The following is a 17,373-nucleotide window of genomic DNA, read 5'->3' on the forward strand; positions in this document are numbered from 1 at the left end:
CTCATCACAGAACAATAGAAATAAATATAAAGTCTTGAGTTCAAAAATCAAATTGACCCTGAGCATGCAGACTAGTCCCCTAAACCTTTCAATTCTTTTTCAGACGTATTGATGGCTAGTCATGCTGTCCCTTTCTTTTACTTTTGATTTTTGAACCCAAGACTTTATTTCTTTTATTCAATTTCATCTAATTCCGTTTAGCCCTGCAAACTGGGTAAGCAGATCAGCTAGAGCCTCCTCAAAGTTATTGGTCAAAATATTAAAGAGAGCCGAGTCAAGCCCATATCCCTGAGGCACTGTGCTAGCCAATGCCTTCCAGGTTGGCATCCAACCGCTGATAACCACCTTGGTTCTGTTCATTCAGCCAGCTTCCAATTCACCTGATGGTACCATTGTCTAAGCCTACGCCACTCCAACTCATCCACAGAAATAATATGAGAAACTTGGTATACTCTAGTTATCATATTCCCATGATCTCTCAGTCTGGTAATTCTACCCAAAAGGGAAATGATGAAAATCTAACATGGCCTATTCTTGATGAAGTCAGGCTGATGAAGTCTGTGATCACTACCTACTTTTCTAAATATTCACATAGCTATCCTTCTGATAAGATGTTCCAGATGCATATTTCTGGATATGGTCAGTGTATAAATTTGTTTTGTTAACCATGCATGTTTGTTATGAGGGTTTTTTTTTTAATTAAGCTTAGGGAATGTGAGAGAAAAAAAAAATTTTGCATGTTGAACAAAGACTCGATTTTTTAAAAAATACATTCTAGAAATTCACCAGAAATTGAAAAAAGGCACTGACCAATGGTTTTCAGACTCAAGTCTTTCTCTTTTTGGACAGAGGGGAAAATTGGCACATTTGCTCTTCTCTGATCCTGGGATGTTTCTGCCACTTTTTGTGATCTTTCAAATATCACTGATGATGGTTCAGCCATCAAATTCACTAGTCATGTGATGTGTTTCCCAGAAGCCTTTTCATCTTTCTGTCTAGGTGGTATCAAGGTTTTTGCCTTCTTTGACTTTCATTCGAATGTTATCCACTATACTTCCTTCCTCTGCTCCTAGTATTTCCTCCCATGAGCATTTCTTCTTAAGGCATAATGCTATTCCACCTCAGGCATCACCACCCCAGTCTTCCTACCCATTCAGTCTCTTTTGAAGAAAGTATTCCTTTCCAGAGCCATCATCTAGTCATGGGTCTTGTCCCATCAAGACCTGGCAATACCTATTATGTAAAATCTGCCTTCTTGTGTTAGGATTCCTATTTCACTTTGTTCATTTGTGTTTGAGGCCATTGTTGGATTCGGTTTTCGCTTACTTCTTTTTTTGGAATTTTTTCTCCCATGAATTTATGGACTTTCCCATGTTATAGTTACCCTCTGTGGTACCTAGCTGAGCAGAAAAATGTAGTCAGTTTTACCCCTATCATCTTTCTAGTTTAAAACTTTTTTATTAGATTTTCAAGACTTCAGGAAAGGACATTTTGCTAGCCTTGGTAAGTAGCACTACATCCCTGCCTAGGAACCTATCATTACTATGTTTTAAGCCATTGTCCAAAAATACAAACCCCATCTGCAGACATCTTTTTAAGCCACTGTTCATTTTCCCCAAACCTGCATTTCTCTTTTCAAGTCTTTTCCTCTGATCAGCAGCATGACTGAAGATGCCCCCTCTGCCCCTATGGTCTCTAGTTTCTTGTCCAACACTTAGTCATCTTTAGTAATGTCTTCTCAAATCCTTCTGGGAAAATCATCTGAGCCCACATCAAAAGAAACTATTAGTCAGTTGGTGTGACTAAGCAGGACATTCTCTATCCTGTCTTGCATAGATGTTCCTTGAGGCCCACAAATTTCTCTTTTGTTACTATCAGTCAGCAAATAGCTGCCTCCATCCCGGAGCAGTGGGCTCACCACCCACCAAGACCATCTCTTCTTCTTCTGCCCCTCCTGGAAGATCTTCAACCTGTGAATCCACATCATCTTTTCTTGGGGCTTTGGTGGCTTCATCTTCAGACGATCAAGCTTCCTCCTCTTTGGAAAAAGCCATATATCTGTTGCTTCCCTCCGTTGCTCAGCAACCCTTCTCTTTCCCCTCTGTGTGGCATTCTTCCTAGGGTCATAGATCTAGAGCTGAAAGAGACCTTAAAGGCCACCTAGGACAGCCCTCTCATTTAACAGGTGAGGAAACTGAGCCCCAAAGAGATGAAATGACCTGTCCAAGGTAGTAAGTGTCAGAGCTGGGACTCCAATTTGGGTCTTATGACTCCAAGTTAAGTGTTTTTTTTTTCCATTTGTCAACCAACTGGCACTTTTCAGGACTCCACCTCTGCCTCTCACCCTACTCTGAGATAGCATTTTAAGGCACTTAGCACAGTACTTGGCACATAGTAAGCACTCAATAACCTTATTCCTTTCCCTTCATCCCATGACCTGGGAAGTAGAGAGATTTTCCTTCAGCCCTTGGAGCACAGCATCCTCTACAGAGATCACAGAGGAACTCTCCCTCTTCTGCAAATGACACCCTTAGTCCTTTGTCATCCTTATATCCATAGAGAACTTAGATCTCAAGGATTAGACAACAATAGGTCCCTGCCCAAGCACCACTTAATAATTATTTTGTGGGCCCTCTGGGGTCAGAGTGAATGTCAATAGTAACTGTTTCTCTTTTGGCAGCAATCTTGAGGGTCTTCCCTCCCACCTTGATTTGTTTTTAATTAAAGGGGCCATCCCTTGACTCCTTTCTTAAAGAGGCCTATTCACTGAATGGGCATTACCTCACTCAAAGTGAGAACTTGAAAAGGTTTAGCCTAAAAGGGCCAGGTCTCCCAATTCATTGTGGGCCATCTCTAGTCCCTGATGAATATCTGGCCCCTGGACCCAGGTGGCTCTGGAGGAGAAAGTGAGGCTGGTGACCTTGCACAGCCTTCCCTCACTCAAATCAAAGTCAACTGCAAGTCATGTCATCATCTCCTTCACAGTCCTCTTTGAGGACAAAAGACAAACCACACACAGCCACATAGAGAACTACTGGGGCAGGCTACATGGAGCAGGCTGAGGGCCTTCATCTCTGTGGCGGTCATCCTCCACCCTTCAATAGAACCTGGCCTACCTCTCCCCATTTTCTTTCCCTGGACATACTAACTCTTCCTTGCTTATGGGTGTGTCTCATGAACTACCTTGCCCCCTCACCTCCTCATTGACCATCTCCTCCTGTTCCTCCTCCTCCTGCTTGAGTCTCCCTGTGCTCTTCCTTTTCTTCCAAGTCATACTGAATCCCTTCTCCAAATTCTGAGCCAGGCTTTCTCTGCAATGCCAGATCCCTCCTCCAAACCACCTCCCCGGTTCCTGCTCCTATCCTCCTGCTGGTGACCGTCTCCTGACTCTCAAACACAATAATCACTTCCCCCTCCAGAAGTCAGAAGTAAGAAATCTCTTCCTAAAGACCAATCCATTATCATACATGACATTTTCCCCTAAATTTGACAAGGAAAAAGGACTCCACTCTCCGCAAACTCTTTTCTTAATCATGTTAATTTGCTGTTATCTAAATTGCAGTTTTTCTTGAGAAAAATCTTGCCTTCAAGACCATGAAAAGACTATTAATTAAAATCATCTAATTACCATGCATTTAAGAAGGGGGGAGCAGGACTTAGGCTAATGTTTTTGCCTCTCATTTGCCCTTCAGCCTCAGAGGCCTAAGACATATGGCACAGCCAAAGAAGAAACACCCTCCAACATCCTCCCAGAAGACAAAGAATTTCACATTCATTTCCATTTCGCAATTTGTGCTTCTTTTCCATGTTCTCTCTTTCATGACTCCCAGCCATGACCTGCAAGCAAGTAGCATTGTTTAAAAGGTCATCCAAGAAATGTATGGTCAGGAAAGAAGAAGGGGAAGACGGTGCGAGGAGAGAGAGTGAGAGAACAGGTGGACAGCCTGGCAATGGGAGAAGAGTGGTCAGAGATCCAGTGGGAAGTCTCCAGGCCATTGGGTGGAGATCCTGTGGAGCATTTATAAGTGGATATGGCCAATGGTCTACACTGGAGGCAAAGATGTGGATGAGCAGCAATGAATATCAGTGAATGAATACATAAAGCATTCATTAAGCCCATCTTAGCTCATTATTAAGCTAAGCCCCAGCTAAACACTGGGGTTACCAATTAACAAGTAAGTCAGTCCCTGTTCTCAGAGGTCACATTCTAATAAGGGAGGTCCTCATACAGAAGGAAGCTACAAGTCGGATGGAAAGGTCCCAAGCTCCAGTAGAGAGGGAGCTGCATCAGGGAGGTCATGGAAGGACTGAAGTCTTGAAGTCTGTCCTAGATCTCAACATTTAGGTCAATGTGTAATGTTTCACGAGTGTGGGAACTCATCCCTTCCATGGGACCAATCACAGCCTCTCTCTGCCCTCTCAGTCTGGGTGAGTCTTGTCCAGGTCCTTCCACATGTTTTCCATAAAAGACAGTATGATTCAGTGGGAAGAGTGCTGGCCATGGATTCAGATCTTACCTCTGACATTTATTATCTTTGTGACCTTGGGCAAATCATTTCACTATCTGGACCTCGGTTTCCTCATCTGTAAAATGAGGGGGTTAGATTAGATGGCTTCTTCCAGCTCTAAGGCTATGACTTTATGATCTACTGTGGCAGACTGGAAGTCTTCTTCTGGTTTTTCTGATGTTCCATAGATACTTAGGCAGTGCCCTCCTCCTCCCCACCCCCAAATTACCTGGTGTCTTTTTTGTAACTCCCTATATCTGCACATGTTATCTCCCCTGGCTAGACTGTAAACTCGTTGAGGTGTTTTAACAACCCAGCTAGCAGCTTCGGTGGGGGCGTAAGATCCCTCCCCCACAGCCGGCACCCAGGAGGCTGCCGGGACCCAAGAGGCTGCTGGAACCCAGGATGCCAGGAAAGCACAGGTTCTTTTTATCTGCTTAAACAAGGAAAGCACGGTGAAGGGGTTGACCAGCTTACTTTAATCCAGCATTCAGTTAGCATACAGACAACAATCATTTAGTTCAGGTGAAAATGCCAGCATTCAGTTAGCATTCAGTTAGTTCAGGGGAGCATACAGACAAGCATCAAGAGACAGACCAAATACAGATTCATTGACTTACTTCAGGGGAAAAAAAAACCAGCACCCTGAGGTTCAAAACATTCATTTAGTTCGGGGGAAAAACAAACCAGCATCCCGAACCTCAAAACCAAAATACAAACAAATTACAAATATCAACAGACAGACCCAATACAATTCATAGTTACCAACATCTGGGCTCGGCCCGAGAGCAAGGGCTGGCCCAGAGTCACGCTTGCTTGCCGCTGCTTCCCACACCAACCGGAAGAGGAAAGAGAGAGCTTCAAGCTGTCCTCTCCCCTCTTATAGGGTTTTTGACATCATCAAGCACCGCCTGAATAACCAGGGCCGATTGGTTCTTGACTTGGCCCCTCCCCCTAGGGTAGATGTTAACACCTCCCCTCAGCCAGCCCCATGACTCATCACAGGAAGTTTTCTGCTTCCTGACATGCTCTCTGGGCTTCCTGCCCCGGAAGAGCAAGCCACAGCATCCAGAGGCTCAATGAGGTAAGCTGAGTCACTCAAAGAAAACAAAGGCCATTCCTCTTACATGAAGTCAGGAATGATTTCATCTGATCTCTATCACCAATGCCTAGCAGAGACCCTTGAACCCAGTAGGTACTTCATAAATGCTTGTTAATTGATGACTTAATTAATTGAGACTTTTCCCAACCTGTCAAGAAAGCCTCTTCCCAAAGGGGTCCCAAGGCCATCTTCAGCCATGTTTCAGACCTTCCAAATGCAGACATCACTATCTCCTTTGGCTCCCTACAAGCAGCTATTCTGTGTGGTTCCTTAGATAGGTGATGAAGAGATGCCATTGTAGATAGAGCCATAGTACTGCCCAGATTTTGGAGGGCAGGAGCTTATCCTCTGTTAAAGACCTCCTCGAATGCTTCATCATGGTGCCTCGAGGGCTATGTTAGTGTGCAGTGCTGTAACCAGGGGCAAGGGCTTTGCCCACCAGGGCTTTGGGTTTAGAGGGAGTTGGCAAGCAGATCAGTCCAAAGAATAAAGCGCCCTCTTTCAACAGAATTTCAAAGTATGAATGACCATGTTTGCTTTCACTCTGAGTCATAAATATACTACCAGCCACAGACAGACACGCTAAAGAAGTTATATCCTGTTAACTGTTTCTTTTTCAACAGGGGATTTATTCTGTTAGGAAGCCAAGCCTACATCTTAGAGCCATTGAAGGATACTGCAGGTCAACACAAGTTCCAGCCAGCAGAGACTCTGCAGACAGCTTGGGGGGCATGTGGACAGCAGCATCTCAACATCTCAGGCAGGACCATGGATGGAGTGCAGCGGCCCTCTCACACGTTTACAAGAAGGGTAGGGGAAAAATCTGTTTCTTTTTCCTGGAGGGGTGGGAAAACTCAGGCTGTATCTACACTATTCAGTTCAATCCATTTCCAGAAGCGTTTCTTAAGTTCCTGCTCCAGTATGTGCTGGGTGCTCTGCCTAGGTACAAAGGGTACAGATGCCAAGGGCACAAAAAAATCTGCCCTGGAGGATTGTTTTTTGCTGGTTTGCATTTCATGAGCTTACAATTCCCAAATATCAAGCCCAAATGAAAAGAAACTGTTCAGTCCTGCGCTGCAAGGCTGTGCCCATATGGCACTAGACATTCAATTTCCTTCTTTCCTTTATCGCTTTTTTCAATAGCTTCTTGAGGGCAGAAACTGTTTCCTCTTTGTCCTTCTGTCCCCAGAGGGTATACTTAATAAACATTTGTTGATTGATCTTTTGTTCTGGACACGAGCACCCAGATTCACCAAATCCCAGCATATAATTGTTAAATGTAATTTCTCGAATTGAGAGTGTTGGGTGTTGTTCCCAGCCCTCCTAGAAGGAGAATCCTCTCTTGCCCCCTTTACCGCATATGTGTACATCAGTCCTGGCCAATACCAGAACCTTCCCACCATTCCCCTGGTTTCCTGGAAGGGTCTGGAGCAAGGGGAGGGCACCTCTCCAAGGACAGACTGAGCACCATTGGTCCCAGCGCATTGAGTAGAGGACACAGTTTATCAAGAGACATTTGGTGTCAGGGAGGGGGCCCACCTTCTATGTGTACAAGCCCCTGATTTGTTCACTTTGCTTTGTATCACCTCCTGGGTCACAGAATTTAAATGAAACAATATAAAACTTTCAGAAAGCTACGGATGTCCTCAGCATCCTTAGAACTCATCATACATGATCTCCCCAAGATCTCTCAGGCAGCCCAGTCCTTTAATGTCCAAGCTATGGAAAAGAAAACTCCCATGGGAGTCGGGCAAAACAGAGGCTGGGCCAAGAAGCGAGCGAGTAAATGAGCAAAAGTCAATGTCTGCTGAGAGGTGTGGAGATGGGCTTGAAATGATAGTGAAGAGTCAATGTGGACCCTCAGACATCCAATTCTTCCTGGTCAGGGATCAATAGGGTCTAGATTTTGCTTTGCTTATGGATTTTTGTTATCTAGGAATCATTATTTCTCATTTTGATGGAGGCAGTGTGGCATTGTGGACGATTTCAACCCTCCATCTCCCACCTCTTAGGGTTTGCACTTTGCCCATGCCTGGAATGTCGTTCCTCCTCCCTCCTTAACCTCTTAGAATCATTGCTTCCTTCCAGGCTTAGCTCAAGTGTAATGCCCTGTGGGAGATGTAATATCAACTAAGTTGGGTGTCTTTGATTGAGTCTTACTAGGTGCCAAACCCCAGGCCCAAACCCCTATCTACTAGGTGCTAAGCCTGTGTGGGCGTGAAGCCCTCAGGGTGCTAAGGAAGTTGCTAAGACCAGAGACAATTGTAGGAGCCTAAGTTCTGGTAGCTCATGATGTTTGATGATGTCTGAAACTGTATAAAAAGAGAGAACAGAGTTGTTTGCTTAGGGCTCTCACTCTTGGTGGTGCGCTGATGTGGAGACTCTGGGCAGCTGTAGTTAAGAGCCCTCCAGCTTGTAAACCCTCATGTTCGGACCTTGTTAAACTCTGGTAACTGTGCATTAAGATTTGAATCAGACAAAGTCTGTCTGTTGATGTTTGTAATTTGTTTGTGTTTGCTCTGAAGTTCAGGGTGCTGGCTTTTTGCCCCTGAGCTGAGTGAGTGATATTTGTATGCTGGATTAAAGTAAGATGGTTAACCCCTTAACGTTGCTTTCCTTAGTCAAGCAGATCAAAAGAACCTGGGCTTGCAGCGCTCTTGTTGTTGGGCTTGTGTTGGTTTCACCCCCACAGCAGCTGCTAGCCGGATTGTTGCCACAGGAGGTTTTCCATTCCATTATTCGCAATCACTCTCCCTCCTCCAATCATTGTCTTTGTTTACATGTCGTCTCCTCCTGGCAGAACCAAACTTTTGAGGACAGGGTCTTCTTAAAAAGTTTTATCTATGTATCCCCAGGGCCTTGCACCTTAATACTTAATAGATATTTAGGAATTTACATGGGAAGACTGGGTTAAAATCCCACATTGGACGCTTCCTGCCATGTGTAAACAGAAAATGAGAGCGTTAGAGTCAGTGATTGCGAGTTCCCTTCCAGCTCCAAATCTCCAGGATTAGCCTTCCGTGGAATGACAGCATAGACAATACTCAACTATTTTGCAGTTTCAGTAAAACATCTAGATGGGCCTTCAGCACAACTCAAACACCTTTTGATTTTGATAATTAACTCCCAGGTTGCAAGAACTGGGGTCATCCCAGAAATTTTTCCTAAATCATTTTGATTTACATAAAGATTAGGAAGTACTTAATGGGAACATTATTTTGCTAACAACATCTATTGAAATTTAAATGAACGTTTAAATTGAAATGGGGAAACAGCACATGCAGTTTTACTGAGCTCTCAATATTTTACTCTGAGGCCATATCATTTGTGATTGGTTTTATGGAAGAGAAAATGTTCTTGACATCTTCCTAATGGAAATTGTGTTCAAAGGAATGACTTCCAAATCAAGCATGGGATGCATGGATAAAGATTCTCTAAAGCATTATTTCAGATGATCACAAAAAATGAGGCTGCCCATCAGCACTTATGGTCCTTGCCATGAGGGGACATGTTTTACAGACCTTTGACCTCATCTCCATTCACTCTTCCTCCACCAAGGCAGGTTACCACCCCTCCTTGTCCCCATGAGTTGCTGGGGCTCCCTTCCAACATATCACAGGGAAGCCAGCCTGCTGGACAAACTTAGTTAGATGTCTGGCTCTTGGAAAACAGCTACAGTGCATACTGAAAAGTCCTTCTCCCTTGATAGGACCTGTGAGACATTGGATTCTGTGGGGAGAGGCTCTGGAGGCCCAAAGTCACCTGCACAAATGATGAGGCCTGCAGGGATGGTTTTCACCAAAACCCTGAAGTCACCCACCAGCTACTCACTCCCTGTTGGAAGAGCCATTTAAATAGAGCTGGAGGCTCAGAGGCACCAAAGGCATACTACAACCTCCTCATCCCAGCCTCTTCTGTCCATATTCTTTACCAACAGTTTTCTTTGCAATGAAGCCTGAATAAATCCCCATGCCAGACATATGCCCCCCTCTCTGACAAACCCTTCAGTGGTTGTTTGTCATTTTCACAAGGGTTTGTGCCTCCTGATATCTGGGGCAGCATTTGAACAGAAACCCAAATGCAGAGTTAGAGGTGCCCTCCCTCACTGGCTCACTTCTCCCTGTCACCCAGCCTGCTTTGGGGTGACTCCTCCCCACTTCCTTTGCTGCCCTGTCCCCTGTCACTTGGGTTGTGTTTAGGAATCCAAGCGAATTTTAATATTAGCCTAAGCTAAATGTAATTAAGAAAATAAATCTCCTATTGCAAAAACACGTTATATGATGCCTTCCAAAGACAAATATAAATTACTTTTGGATTATGTGTTGTTTGGGGGATTATTTGCACCCTCCATAATTATGCATGGACAGTAAGTCACTGCCAATTCCAAAACCATTTGGACTTCTGGGTGCATCAGAACCGGAAATCAGGACAGGCCCGAATTAGATTTGCTCAAGCGCTCTAGCCCTGGACTGAACTTTTTGGAAGACCCTAGACCTTGGTTCTGGAAAGACTTTAGAAATCGCTTCATTTTACAAATAAGGAAACTAAGGCCCAGAAAAGTGAAATGACTCGCCCAAAGTGACACAGTGAGCAGGAGGGCGAAGCTTCGCCCCCAGGTCCTCTGATTTCAAATTCAGGGCTTTTCTCACCGGGCTACAATTTGTTGTTGTTGCTGCTGCTGCTGCCGCTTTAAAATTGGACTATTTTGTTACTGCTGATGTTCTAACGAGATCTAGAGCAGAGGAGAACAATTAAGAAATCACCAACCGGGAACCTTCCATTGCCTTTCTTGTCTCAGACCAGGAGCCCTTTGGAAGTGAGCTCTGTCAGCTTCCTTTGGTCTTCCCCTTGCTCTTAACAAAGACGCAGCCACGGTCTAGTAGCTAGAGCCAGCCTTGGTCCAGGATGAAGACTCCAGATCCCATCTCTGGCACACACTGGCTGTGTGGCTGGGGGCAAATCCTGAACCTCTTGGTTCTAAATAGCCCTAAGATTCTAGATTGAAGAGAAAGTGTCATCTGCATTGGTAGACAGACTTTCCTCACCTGGAAGTTCTGTATACCAATGAACTCATGAGCCTAGTTCCTATCCCTAATAGAGAATAATGTGCTTGGATTTCATACATTAGGCATTTATTAGCAAGGATTCAGGTTCAGTCGATTTGTTCTTAATTGGGGCACTAGGCTTTACTAGAGCAGATCAATTCCTCTTCTTCATTAAAGAAATGTAGACTACTCCTCGATTTATGAATTTGCTAATTGTTCTTCCAGGCTTTGGGAACGAGTCTTCCTCCACTTTCTCATTGTAATATCTCAAAAGCAGCTGCCTTGCCAGGCTGGGTACAAGGAAATGCATCATGGCCAAAAGGTCCCAGTGTTTCTTTCCAACAGGCAGATCCTGTTCAGTTAGGAGAGCTGGGCCCCAAGGTCCTCTCCCACTCCGGACCCAAGGCCCTGTGCTCTTAGAAAGATCTGGGTTCGAATGCTAACTCTGGGCCTGGGCTAAGCCATTAGGCATCTCAAGCCTCAGTTTCCTCATCTGTGAATTTGGGACCAATTGATAAGCATTGAGTAAGTGTCTCCAAAGTGTCAGTGACTGTACTCATTGCTGGGAATAAAAAGACAAAAGCCAAGCTCCCTCCAGGAGCTGATGGCCTCCTTGGTGTTAGTGATACCAGAGACCGGGGAGGATCTGAGCTTGACGGAACAGCTCACCACTCCTTGTGAAATCCAGGGAGCTGAGAGCTTCTGAGAGCACCTGTGACTTCCCACAAGCACCACAGAAGCTCCTATGTGCACCCACAAGCTTGGGAGCCAGAGGGCTTCATCCAGCCCCACCTGATTGTCTCTCATTCACCCTACAAGTCATAGGAGCTGAGAATCACAGGTTTCTCTTGAGAGAGCTTAGAGGGACCTCAGAGGCAATACAATCATAATATCATGGTAGAAATACAAATGACATTCAAATGTCACTGGGTTTACAAAGCACTTTGCAAATGAGATCCCATGTGATCCTTGCAACAATCCTGGGACGGAGTTTCTTTTATTCTTTTTTTCTTTATTCTTTCATTATCCCCATTTTTCAGATGGAGAAACTGAGGCAAACAGAGGTTAACTGACTTGCCCAGGGTCACACAGCTAGTGAGTATTTGAGTTCACATGTGAAAAGTCACATGAGATGTCAGAGAAAAAGGCTAATCCCTCTTCCCCATGACAGCCTTGAAATATAGGAACACGTCTCTCCTGTCCCTCTAGAATCTTCTATTCTCCAGGCTAAACATCCCCAGATCCTCCCAATGATTCCTAGAGCGTGATAAGACCATCCTGATTGCCTTCCTCTGCTCACTCTCCTGCTTATCCATACCCTTACTACGATCTGGCCCCCAAGAAGTGACCACAAAGCCTCAGTGATGTTCTGACCAGGGAAGAGGGCAATGGGACCATCACCCCTTCACTTATTCCTGGGTGTTGCACCCCTCTTCATGCAGAGTGCATTTGGGCTGGTTTCTGCTCAGAAGTCTTAAAGTGAGATTTTTAATCAAACAATTAGTTGGAAGATTTGTGTGTGTGAGTGTGTGTGTGGTGTGTGTGTGTGTGTGTGTGTTTGTGTGTGTTATTGTTTTAATTTTGGTCCACATCAGCAGATAACAAGTTTGATTGATTTTCACTGAGCAGTCCAGATGTTTTGGGACCATGTAGACACAACCTAAATCACCAGCTTTGGACAGCTAGGGGAGAAGAGCCATCAGTCCTCATCAGCTTACCCCTCATTCACAGCTTTTAGTGATTATGTGGTTAGGCGTTTCTCCCAAGCTCTCGATTCCATGAATTCATAACAAAAGTCAGAGCTTTCTGAAAACTGCAGAGCAAGAACATGGTGTTCATTGTTGGCTTGTTCTCTCGAGAATGGTCTCCTCTGTGCACAGTTGGCCAGGGCCAAGGCCAGGTTACTCTCAGGGAGGTCAGAGAAACAAGAGGGTGCTTAACCCCAGACTGGGTGATTTCTAGTGTGACTTTCAATACAGTTTCCATGGTTCAACGAAAGGCCTGTGGGTTAAAAAAAATCTCCCGACCTTAGCACTCAAATTCTCAAATTTTCTCCATGGACCTATGAGCTCACCGATCTGTATGTTCTCCAGCTATGCAGATTGTGACCCATGCCCTCCTTCCTCTCCTGCAGCTCTTGCCCATGCCATCCCATTCGTTTGCAATGTAGGGTTCCCTCAACATCCTGGAGGCTTCGTCAATTTCACAACATTTCAAGATTACCAAATTATTTAAGTGCCATGTTTTCAAGAGAGCTCCCACAAAAATCCTCCTCTGATGCCTGTCTGTGCCACGGGGAGAGTCTGACCTCTGAAAGTCCATGCCTGATCTTTGGCAAGCCATACCAAGATGGGCAAATGCTGAGCCCAGGCCTGGCAGCAATCTACATGTCTATTATCCAGGTACCAGCTTGACTAAATAGAGGTTAGCCAAGGAGTGCCAACTTTGGGGGTACACAGAAGCCTAGGACAATGGCACACCCAGCATGGCATGGTGGCCACCTGTGTTAGTACATGAACTAGCCACCCTGATGAAGTCTTGGGTCCTTGAAGTATTTAAAATGGAAACATCACATCCCAAAGGCTTGTCTTACGTGAGATTGTTTTTAACCCCAGCGCATGATTCGAAGTGAAGATGAGCTGGTCACATGGTGAAAATAAGACCCTCGAATACCAGGAGAACTGAGGTTAGGCTCGCACATTGGGTGGAAACTCCTTATTTATGGAAATAAATAGACTACAATGTATCAAATTGAAGAGTAAAGATTGCTCCAATATAGTATGTGGCACATAATAGGTATTTGATGGATATCTATTGAAAGGTTATTGGGCAAGGAGAATCACAGAATGAGAAGGTTCCCAATGAGATTCCAGGTAGGTGACAGTGATCATTATCTGTAGGCCACTCCCAGCTAGCAACCCTATTGTGTTCTGAACGCGGTTTTTAAGTCTTCCAGTTGACAATCGGACATGTTTATCCTGATTGTAGTGGAAGTAGTTTCAAAAGCTGTCAGGAAAGCCCTCTGCGTTGTCGTTAATGGACAATATGGATGGGAGTGGCCCAGGTAAGTCATCACCTGCATCTGAGGAGGAACTGAGATTGCAGAGCCAGTGGAGTCTTACTTGGTTTCTTCAGTTCAGTTCTTCCACAGTCAGGGGTTGAGTTCCAATAAACCCTGTCAGGGAATAGGCTACAAGTCTGTTGTCCAGGGATTGGAGCAGCTAACTACAGGTTGGCCTCGGGGGATAATTTTGTTTGTTTGTTGCTTTTTTCTTTTAACCATATTAACTTTCAAAGGCTCTCTGCCAAGTCTGAAAGGAGTTGCAACCTGCATTGGCGGAAGGGGTGCCCGTACCAGTGGTATCACAGCTTCTTGAAGGATCGGAAATGTAGTTTCCTTCCCTCCAACCAGGCTGCAGATTTCCTTCGAGGAAAGTCAAATTCATGATTCAGCACAGCTGGGCAGCCCAGAGGAACACTCATAGGATATAAACAATTTTCTTTAAAAGTCTGTTTGGAAGATCCTGTGCTAAGTGAAAGATTTTAACTAAAAAAAGGAAAAAGGGTTCCCCCTGGGCTCTGTGACTGTAACTCGGATGGAATCATGCCTTAGTCATTTGTTTTCCTTTTGTCTCAAAGATTGGTGGTTACAATGGGCAGGTTTTCAGTGGAAATGTTGTATCCAGTTCATCTCAGAAACCCCAAGTCTTGGGTCTGAGCTCCATTTCCTTCCAAGGCTTTTATTATGGAAACAGGACTCTTTGTTTGGGACTTTTATTGTTTGTGTTTTGAGACCACCCTCCGAGAATGGCTCTCCTTTGTCCTTCTGGGGTCTACTTTCCGATTCCTTAAGGAGGCAAAGAGTCTTGGATTCAGTTGGGAAAATCATCAATTCAGTTGGGTCCAACAAGCATTTATTTAGCTCTTACTATATGCCAGGCGTTGACTAGGTGCTGATGACATAAAGATAAAAAATGAGATAGTCCTGGCCTCAAGGAGCTTATCTCAATGAAGCAGACAAACAACAAGCATTTATTAGAGGTCTGTTCACTGAATGGGCATTGCCTCACTCTAAATGAGTACATGAAAAGGCCTTAGCCTGAAAGGGCCAGGGTCTCCCATGGCATCCGGGGTCATCTCCAGTCATCCTAATGAATATCTGATCACTGGAGGAGAAAGTGAGGCCGTTGACCTTGCACAGCCCTCCCTCACTCAAATCAAAGTCAACGGCAAGTCGTGTCATCATTTCCCTGATGCCATGGTCCTCTTCAAAAACGAAGGTCGAACGCAGCAACGGCAACAACGTCTTGCTTTAATCTGTGACTTATGACCCTTCCCCCTTTCATAGGGCAAAGAGGTCACATCTCCTTTGTAAGCTTTAAACACATGTGACGTTGTGTTGTGAGATGGAAACACTGGACTGGTGGCCAGGAGCCCTGGGTTCTGTCATCAGAGCTGGGAGGACCCTCAGGAATCTTCTCGCTCCGAGCCCTACTCCTCCCTCCCTGATTCTGCCTGTAACCTCACCAGCACCAGGCAACCAGATGACCCTTGAGGCCCTCTCCGTTCCACCCCATCCAAACAAACAAACTCGAGTAAATCTCCTACTATGTACAAGGCCCCGTTCTACACAAAGACAAAAATTAAACAGTCCCTGCCCTCAGGGAGCTTATATTCAACTGGGATGGGAGGGGAAACACAGCAGGCTCCTATTGCTTTCATGTCCTGAATAATTTGTAGTAACAAGGATCGCACTAGTCATGATGACTGGCCTTTACGTAGCGCCCTAAGGTTGGCAGAGCACTTTGCGCATTATGCTTCCTTTGCTTCCCGTAACGACCCTGTGAGGCGGGTGCTGCTGTTACTCCCATTTGGCAGTGGAGGAGACGGAGATAAAACAGTCAAAGTGACTTGCCCAGGATCATAAGTAAGTGTCTTAGGTCCAATCTGAACTCAAGACTTACTGACTCCAGGCTCAGTGTTCTATGACAATATAATAGTGACCATTGCTCATACCGGTAGAGTCACACAAGATGCTGTAACCATCTAAGACAACAAAGAGGGACTCCTCAAGCACATAGGAGGATTTAAGAGTTAACTTTCATGGACAATGTCGGAATGTGTGTGTATGTGTGTCCGTGTGTATGTGTATCTGTGTGTCTGTGTGTCTGTATGTGTGTCTGTGTGTGTATATACGTATGTATGTGTGTCTGTCTATGTATGTCTATGTATATGTGTGTCTGTGTATCTGTGTGTATGTGTGTATGTATGTATGTATGTGTGCCTGTGTCTGTATGTGTATCTGTATGTATGTGTGTCTGTGTGTGTATGTGTCTGTGTGTATGTACGTGTGTCTGTGTGTATCTATATCTGTGTGTCTGTATATACATGTGTCTGTGTTTATGTATGTCTATGCGTGTGTATGTGTGTCTGTCTGTGTGTACAGATGTGTGTCTGTGTGTGTATGGATATCTGTGTATGAGTGTCTGTGTGTACATATGCGTGTATGTGTATCTGTGTGTGTGTGCTTCAACGCACATATTTGTTAAAAGGATTTGTTTTCCTTTTTTCTTTTGCAATAGGATGCAGAGATGAGAGGGAGAGAAAAATAGATTTTTGTTCATTAAGAAACTCAATCACAAAATCAATAATTAAAATGAGGGAGTTGGACTTAAAAAAGGCAAGTTCAATTTCCTTCTTTTTTGGCAGTGCAAACGGGAGACGCTGAAGACCACAAAGTACGTGGAGCTCGTGATCGTGGCAGACAACCGTGAGGTAAGTTCGTAGCCAAACTCCCACAAGGAGACTGGAGAAAGAGACCCGGGGCATGTGTTTGCTTTGGGATATTCCATTCTCTCACAACAATTTAAAAGCATTAGAAACTAGCTCAAATAATCATCTGAGGGAGTAGCACCAAGGACAGCAGAAAGGTTTCTCCCGGTAGCTGTAATCTCTAGCTGGGTTCAGTTTTTTAAGAAAAATGAATTGGGAATCGACAGCTGATGCTAGCTAAATTCTCATTCCATTCTGTGAACAATTTAGCTCTGAAGAAGTAGAGGAAGTCTTCCTTCAGTGGACCCATGAGCTCCTTGGTGTGGGTTCTCCCTTCAGTGACACAGCGTGACCTCTCGACTCTTCATCTCCCAAGGGATTTCAGTCCATGCCCTCCCCCAAACCCATGGTCATGGCTCCAGAGTCCTCAAAAACACTGTTTGATTATTCTTATTGCTAACATTGACTTTACTCTTTAAATTAAGTTTCAGAGACAAGGGAAAGATGTGGAGAAAGTTAAGCAGCGCTTAATCGAGATTGCCAATCATGTGGATAAGGTGAGTCCTTCTGGAGATGATTAGTTCTTGGAAGTTACATAAATGTTTGAGGATGAGGTTGAGCTGATTCAGAGCTCTTAATATTATTAACAACGCAAGCATTTTGCTTACTCATTCCAAACCTGTAACCCTGGCAAGTAAAGACGTTAGGGGACACCAAAGCCAGTCTACTGTCCATGAAATATGTGAGACCCCTTTCGTCCACTCTCCTAATATATATCTACTGGCCCAACAACAGTGACAACCCCTGGGTGGACAGCCCCTGCCAAAAGGTCAGTTTCATATGGTAGAAGCATGATGCAGTAGGAAGGGGGTTGGATATGGAGTCAGGAGAAAATAAAGTGTGTTGGGGACATATTGTGCCTTGGATTAGGAAATTCTGGTATAAC

The 17,373-nt window shown here is 44.7% G+C and overlaps 1 protein-coding gene across 1 annotated transcript in view; it reads left to right on the top strand.

Moving 5' to 3' along the window:
* Positions 1-17,373, top strand: part of ADAM12 (ADAM metallopeptidase domain 12) — a 377,674-nt gene that overhangs the window by 241,236 nt on the left and 119,065 nt on the right. The window contains exons 6-8 of the mRNA XM_036736018.1: positions 6,234-6,420; positions 16,365-16,430; positions 16,913-16,984. Coding sequence (XP_036591913.1) covers positions 6,234-6,420; positions 16,365-16,430; positions 16,913-16,984 — 325 coding nt within the window. The remainder of the gene's footprint in view (positions 1-6,233; positions 6,421-16,364; positions 16,431-16,912; positions 16,985-17,373) is intronic.

Source organism: Trichosurus vulpecula, chromosome 8 (genome assembly GCF_011100635.1).
Source record: "Trichosurus vulpecula isolate mTriVul1 chromosome 8, mTriVul1.pri, whole genome shotgun sequence".
Classification (NCBI taxonomy): domain Eukaryota; kingdom Metazoa; phylum Chordata; class Mammalia; order Diprotodontia; family Phalangeridae; genus Trichosurus; species Trichosurus vulpecula.